The sequence below is a fragment of the Vigna unguiculata genome, chromosome 8 (genome assembly GCF_004118075.2).
Source record: "Vigna unguiculata cultivar IT97K-499-35 chromosome 8, ASM411807v1, whole genome shotgun sequence".
Taxonomy (NCBI): Eukaryota; Viridiplantae; Streptophyta; class Magnoliopsida; order Fabales; family Fabaceae; genus Vigna; species Vigna unguiculata.
The window spans coordinates 5,548,709-5,555,797 of record NC_040286.1 but is presented as its reverse complement, the minus strand read 5'-3'; the positions used below and the strand labels follow the sequence as shown (position 1 = coordinate 5,555,797).

At 34.2% G+C, this 7,089-nt stretch overlaps 1 protein-coding gene across 5 annotated transcripts; it reads left to right on the top strand.

Annotated features, from left to right (window-relative positions):
* The first annotated feature begins 1,754 nt into the window (after window positions 1–1,754).
* Window positions 1,755–5,193, top strand: LOC114194414 (U-box domain-containing protein 6). 5 transcript variants are annotated; one of them, XR_003606390.1, is made up of 4 exons: window positions 1,755–2,471; window positions 3,203–4,142; window positions 4,330–4,551; window positions 4,904–5,193. XR_003606390.1 is itself a non-coding variant. In XM_028084609.1 (3 exons), exons 1-2 carry the CDS (start codon window positions 1,888–1,890, stop codon window positions 4,119–4,121), a joined length of 1,503 nt encoding a protein of 500 aa, XP_027940410.1. In that variant the 5' UTR covers window positions 1,755–1,887; the 3' UTR covers window positions 4,122–4,142; window positions 4,904–5,193. The 5 variants fall into 5 exon arrangements, 2 of the variants coding, with proteins under 2 accessions (XP_027940410.1, XP_027940409.1); XR_003606388.1 differs by having other exon boundaries at window positions 3,203–4,172; XR_003606389.1 differs by lacking the exon at window positions 4,330–4,551 and having other exon boundaries at window positions 3,203–4,172.
* Window positions 5,194–7,089: the final 1,896 nt, after the last annotated feature.

Sequence of the window (7,089 nt, the reverse complement as noted above, 5' to 3'; positions counted from 1 at the left end):
TGTTTCAATCTCATTCATTTTCTCTAGCTCCAGTACTTTTCTTTTACCTTTTAAACATCTATTTATTTTCTCCATAGTCAGAAAATTTTAATTTTAAAAAATTTAAAATCATTAACTTTAATTTTTAATGTGTATTTTAGGATAAGTAAATAATATATATTTATATTTATTAAATTTACTTTTGAGAATATCTGTTGATACTATATTAACATTTGTAAAAAGCATTTAAAAATATTATTTTATTTATTTTTGGTTTAGCAAGTAATGAATAAATATTATATTATATTAGAAATAAATAATAATAATAATAATAATAATAATAATAATAAAACAAATAAACAAAAAAGTATGTTTATTATGTAGGAACTAAAATAGTTTTAAACTTCAATAAATAAAATTTACAAGAAAGAGTGGAGATAACATATTTCTTACAGAATTAAAAAAAGTTAATAGACAATAAGTCTATTTAAATATTTATGAATTATGAATTGTCCACTAATAAAATCCATACATTAATGAAAAGTAACGATCCAGTCTTTGTTATATTAATGATGATTAAATAAATGTCGAATTTTTGTTAAAGAAATTTAAAGTTAAGTTATAAATCTGTCCAATAGATTAATTTTAAGTTTTAATATTATTTATTGAAAAATTCTGACTACTAAATTTTCTGTGTAAATATTTTAAACATTTTTGTTAATTTTAATATTTTTTTCTTATTTTCGTTGATATATTTTTTCTGTTTTTGTTATGTCTCCTGCACTAACATAATACCTTAAATAACGTTTTGTGAGAGATTTTAAAGCTAATGAAAGGCTTTACTTTTTTTTTTAGAAAATTTCAAATAAATAAAAGATTGTAATTTTTTTATGAAAATGTATGTTTTCCGTTAAAAATATAAATATGATTTTTTTTTAATGAAAAGGTGTATTTATTCAGGAAATTGTGAAAGATTGTATTCTTTCGTGGAAAACATGTATCTTTTGAAAGATTGTATTTTCTTAAAACAATATAATAAGATAATATATTATCTTAAACACTGACGAGTCTTTATAAAGAGTTATTTCTCTTTACCAAAATATATACATATCAGCGAAGATTGTTTTTCTTCAAAATAAAAACATAAATTGCTTGCATAAAATAGATGAGCACGTAGAGAAAGTAACAAATTTAATTGTTTCTGTACATAGAAAGAAACATAGAAAGAATAAAGGAAATTATTGTTTTAAAAACTGTTACTGATAATAAATTTATTGTGTGCAACGAAGATCAATGAATCTCATTATATCTTGTAAGAATTATTTATTGTCGCTGTTATCATTTATGTAAATAAGTAAAGCGAATTAATCTAAAATTTAATATTCACCAATTATGGGACATGTATTTTCTTTTAATTTAATTATTTGTATGGTAGATTATAACCACCAAATTTTACACTCAATAACTTATAATAAGGCGAAAAGCTTTTATAATTGATCTTAAAATAGAAAAAAAAAAGAGTAATTTCATTTAAAAAGTTAACTTCCTTGTACAACCATTAAATTAGGAGAAAATTTTTATAATACGATAAAACCTATTTTAAGATACTTTTATAAAAATTAATAAAAGTAGATGATAAGTTTCTTATCCGTTAAAATAATGTATTTGGAAACTAGTTTAACAAAATCAGTGTTAGTGTGCGTGAGAAGCATGCTAACAGTCACGCTTTTTCACACAAACACGTTCTTTGGGGCAACTATAAATATTGAAGAGAAGGCAGAAACGTGGACTCAACGGTCCCTTCTCTCTCTACAAAGTTCCCATTCAGAAACAAAAACAAGAAAAAAAAAACACACTCTCTTCTCTCTAGTTTTTTTTTTTCTCTCTCTGCAATGTAGGTCGCCGGAGATGGCAAACTTCCACCGTAACAACGTCGAGAACGTGGTCCTCGGTCACCACCGTTCCAAGAGCACCTCCGTCGCCGGTGGCCACTTCCGCCTATGGCACTCCCTCTCCACCGCCTCCTTCCGCCGCCTGGTCTTCGATGCCGTCAGCTGCGGCGCTAGCTCCCGCTACGCAGAGAGATCGGACACGTCCTCCGAGAAACACCACCACCAAGCGAAACAACAGCACCGGCACAAGACGAAGCTGAATAACGCAAAGTCGGAGAAGCTCTCGGATCTGCTGAACCTCGCGGAGGTCGAAGCTGATGCGGAAACGAGGAAGAAAGAGGACAAACTCGAGGAGCTGAAAAGCCTAGTGAAGGAGCTTCATGAGGAGGAAGAGAAAGAAGAAGAATCAATGACGCGGAGAAGAGAAGCTGCTTGGAAGGTGAGGTTGCTAGCCAAAGAGGATTTGGAAGTTAGAGGGACGCTCGCGATGCTTGGAGCTATTCCTCCTCTCGTCGCAATGCTTGATGAATCCAAAAACGACGTCGATTTGCTCGTTGCTTCTCTCTACGCGCTGCTCAACCTCGGAATTGGAAACGACGCGTGGGTTTCTCTTCCTGTTCTCTTTTTTTTTTTTTGCTTTGTTTTCCTAAGGTTTTGTTTTTTCATCTTTACTTGGATGAATCATTACGAGTTACGAGGTGTCATTTTCCATTAACATTCTTTTTTGTTTGTGGTTAGCTTATTCATTGATGATTGATACGTCGCTTCTCATTTCATTTGATCCTCTCTCTTCTTTTCTGATTATTATTAATTTTCTTTAAACGTCTGATTATTATTCATTTTCTTTAAACGTCGTCTTTGCCTGTAAATCCTTCCTTGCTCTTTACTCATTTTATTTTTTTATTTTCTGTTTTACATTTCTACTTTGCATGAATCAAACATTTTCTTTACACGAGTATTTAAAAATATTTTTTCCTTACTTTCCAGTTCTGCACATTGTGTGGCCTTTCACTGTTTCTTGAATATGTTAGACTAATTCTGATTATTAATTTTTTTTAGCTGTATAGATATTTCTTGTTCGTTTTTCCGTTCTGCACATGATGTTGCCTTTGAGTTATTTCTTGAATTCTTTGACTGTAACTTTATGTGATTAACAATATAAGTTCGACAATCCTTTTTTCTTCTGTTTAATGTTGGGTGTATTTATATACATATATAAATGGTTTATGATTTATTTGTGGTTTTTTACACATGATGTTGTTGCCGTTCTATTCGTGATTAACGGTAAAGTTATTGATTTGTTTTTAATTCTTTTGGGTGTGTTTTAACAGGAATAAAGCAGCTATTGTGAAAGTTGGGTCAGTTGAGAAGATGCTGAAGCTGATTGAGTCTCCAGATGGTGTAGATTCTTCGGTTTCTGAAGCAATTGTTGCGAATTTCCTTGGACTTAGTGCGTTGGATTCGAATAAGCCCATAATTGGGTCTTCGGCTTCAATTTCTTTCTTAGTTAGAACCCTTCAGAGTTTAGATGACAAGAGTAGTTCCCAAGCCAAGCAAGATGCTCTACGGGCATTGTACAATCTTTCGATCTACCCAGCCAATGTTGCATTCGTTTTGGAAACAGATTTAGTTCTGTTTCTGGTGAACTCAATAGGGGACATGGAGGTAACTGAAAGAGCCCTTGCGATTCTCAGCAACTTGGTGTCGACCCGAGAGGGTAGGAAGGCGATTAGCGCAGTGCAAGATTCGATTCCGATCCTGGTGGATGTGTTGAATTGGACAGATTCGCCAGAATGCCAGGAGAAGGCGTCCTACATTTTGATGGTTATGGCACACAAGTCTTATGGGGACAAACAGGCCATGATTGAGGCAGGGGTTGCGTCATCACTGCTTGAGTTGTCCCTTTTGGGTTCCACATTGGCTCAGAAAAGGGCTTCAAGGATACTAGAAATTTTGAGGGTTGACAAAGGGAAACAGATTTCTGGGAGCTATGGCTTGGGTGCTGCCGTCTCTGCCCCTATTTGCGGCTCTTCGTCCGCGAAGCCGGATGACGGAGGGAGGGAGTGTTATGACGAGGAGGAAGATATGATGAGTGAGGAAAAGAAAGCAGTGAAGCAACTAGTCCAACAGAGTTTGCAGAACAACATGAGGAAAATTGTGAAAAGGGCCAATTTGCCTCACGATATTGTACCATCGGATCATTTTAAGTCACTCACATCAAGTTCTACTTCGAAGAGCCTACCATTTTGAAGAAATGCAGCAGGGAAGAGAGTAGGTTAAAGAGAATAAACCTTGAGTGAAGTTAGTGTTCAAATCATAGTTTTGTTGAATATTGAGATTTTAGGTTGTAGTTATTTTCTAGATCTGCTAAAGTAGCAATTGCATGTCAAAATCTTGATATATAATTATAAATTTAAGTTCCTTTTAAGGTTGCATCCTTTTTTGGTATGTTTTTCAGATCTTACATCTATGCGAGTAAACCCAGTGTTTTTGAACTGAAAATGAGACCCTCCAAACTATACAAATGGACAATTATCACGGTGCTGCATAAGTTGTATGATGGGGTGCCTCCCAATCAAGGGTATGGTCTGCAAAATTGGCTAATCTTAGGGTTGCTTCAGTCAGGCCATCGTTACAAGCGTCCCTACCTTCAAGGAGTCACTTTCAAACCACAGTACATGTTTGTCTCCCTACTGGCCCCTACCATATGTTTTATATAAATTAATCTTGCTGGATAAGTGGGAAGTGTGGTCATCTTTTTCGTATTTTTATATATACAACAGGGACTATTCACAGTAGTTCTCTATTTGAGAATCTTTATCCCGTTAGTTTGTCAATTTCATGTGTTTGGTTATTTCAGGAATCTTTGGATTAAGAGTTGAATATACGTTGTTCTTTGTTGTCATGCATTTGCAGTGATATTCTTAGCTGTTAACCCCTTAAATTTTTTGGTTAAAGAATTGATAAATTACCTCTCTGTTTATTTAATGCCCACATGAACTAGTCTAATGAATTGTTTCTCTTTCAACCAGACGCAGATCCAAATGGCGTGGAAGAAAGATTACAATATAGATCTCTGATTGGGATGAAAAGCTGAGCTGTTCGTCGCAAATAAGTATGAAGGGTCATTTTGTTCCCATTATGTAAATGTTTCATGATGCCCTTGTGCTTGTGGGGTACGCTCATTTGTAATGTTATCTCCTGCTGGTGGCTTTAATTTTGTTGACTTTAGTGTAAATATTTTATTGTCAATGTAGTTTTGGTCTTAATTAATTGAGTTGTGCTCCCATCATGTACCAATTAAGTGTAGAATTTTCATTTATTTTCTTCTTTTTGCCTGGGTCCAAGCTTCTCAAATTTACTTCTTGTGGAAGACACTGTCCCAAACGGTGATCAGTTATTGGTTTTAGGCACACTATTTTTCCTGCTTTTGGACGGCAAGGAAAATAAGAATTTAGAGCACAGACAATGATATGTCGACTAATTCACACTAAATTAGGGAGCACATTTAGATATATTAATTGCACTTACTATTTTGAACTTGATTTTCATTTCAATAGATTTCGAGTACAAGATGTATTAACCATCATTATTTTTAATAATAATAACAAAATCAGAGGTCAGGTTTCGAGAAGCACCCATGCATGTGCTTGTAATAATACTGATACCCTGCTCAGTAGCTTTGCACAAAAGTCGACAAAATGACAAAGGTAATTTTCATTGTTAAACTGAACAATATACCTTCGTTGACAATCTCATGTTCAGTGGTAGACATATGCTCTTAAGCTTAGTACTTTGTATATCGCCAATTTGTCTTCTGGCTAGGGTATTGCGTAAACGTGACATGTTTAAGATCTAAACAACATGGTCGTGACCACCACCTCTGATCCCCGTGCTCCAACCTTGGCAGCAAAGTCTCAGGAGTCATGAAGGTGATTATGAATTGAGGAGAGGCCAAAAACTTAAAACAGCGGAACAGTTTGTCATGACTGTTAATCTAGTTTATACTTTTGTTGAGCTTCGGTTGTACGAGGTTGTCTCACAAGCTAAGGTACGAGGCTAGTTTTCATTTTGGGATGTTTGTTTCATAACGACTTTTGTTATCTGTAAAACTATGTTTTCAACCTAATTCAATCTTAAAAAAAAAATCAATTTTATTTACTAAATACATAATTTTTTATCCAAACATGTACTTATTCCTTACATATACAGTAGAGCAAGTCCACTTCTCATTCCTCTGTGGGTTATGATTTATGATTAATAATCTTGTACCTGTGCCTCATAGAAATGAATGTCAACTATTGGTGGTTTGATGCAATGTGAATGAGATACACACAGATGAGGAAGTAATGGTAGGAAGAGAAAATGCACTTCCACAATTGATCATTCATTGGCAGTTGCAGGTGGCTGGGTTTGCCTGCCCATTTTACTACCAAGTCAGTTTAACCAGCCAAAGCGTGAGCACATGTTGGCTAATATCATCTACAGATCTTTTATTTACACAACAAACAAACTTTCCTAGTGGGGTAGGCAAGACTAGTGGTTTCAATTTTTCTGGTTAATTTTTCAGTACTTACTATAGCACCAGGAGTTTGTGGTGGCATGCCAGAAACCTTTAGGAGCCTGTAAAATCATGTTTCAGTATACCAATGTGGTTAAAAATTTGTGTCACCAGAGTGTTTGATAATTTTGCAGGTGAATCATTATTTTCTTACCTAAAAGCAAAAGTAATGTTTAATTGCCTTTTAGATTGTGCATAATCTGATTGTATGTAAATTGGTAATATTCTCACAACTTTAATAACACTAATTAACATACCTGTTTTTACTAACATTATGTTTTTCAGAAGAAAAAGAAAATACTTATAAACTCAATCTAATGTTACTGTTTCTTTATGTGCTATTGTCAAACCATTATTAGGAACTTAGGTCTTCCAACAACCGCACTAACCAAATTAAAATTTGATGCATATATGAAGCCAGCAGCAGCACTACTGCACTAGCCTCTTTTTAACATGTTAAGTTCTCTATTTGCTTTCAGGAGCTGTCTCAGTTAATGCTATTATATTAATGACTTAAACCTATATATAATTCCTTGATGCAGGAGTATATGGAAAATTTATTGTGCTAATGGTCCCAACTTTCTCTGACTTCAAGGCAAAACATTTGTGATATCAGGTCTTCATAGTGGCACATGATCACTCTTTTTCCTCTTTTTG

What these genes read in the sequence shown, in the direction of transcription:
- LOC114194414 (XM_028084609.1), top strand. Translation starts at nt 1,888, where the DNA reads ATGGCAAACTTCCACCGTAACAACGTCGAGAACGTGGTCCTCGGTCAC. An exon ending in CTCGGAATTGGAAACGACGC is followed by an intron (nt 2,472 to 3,202) that starts GTGGGTTTCTCT and finishes GTGTTTTAACAG; the next exon opens with GAATAAAGCAGCTATTGTGA.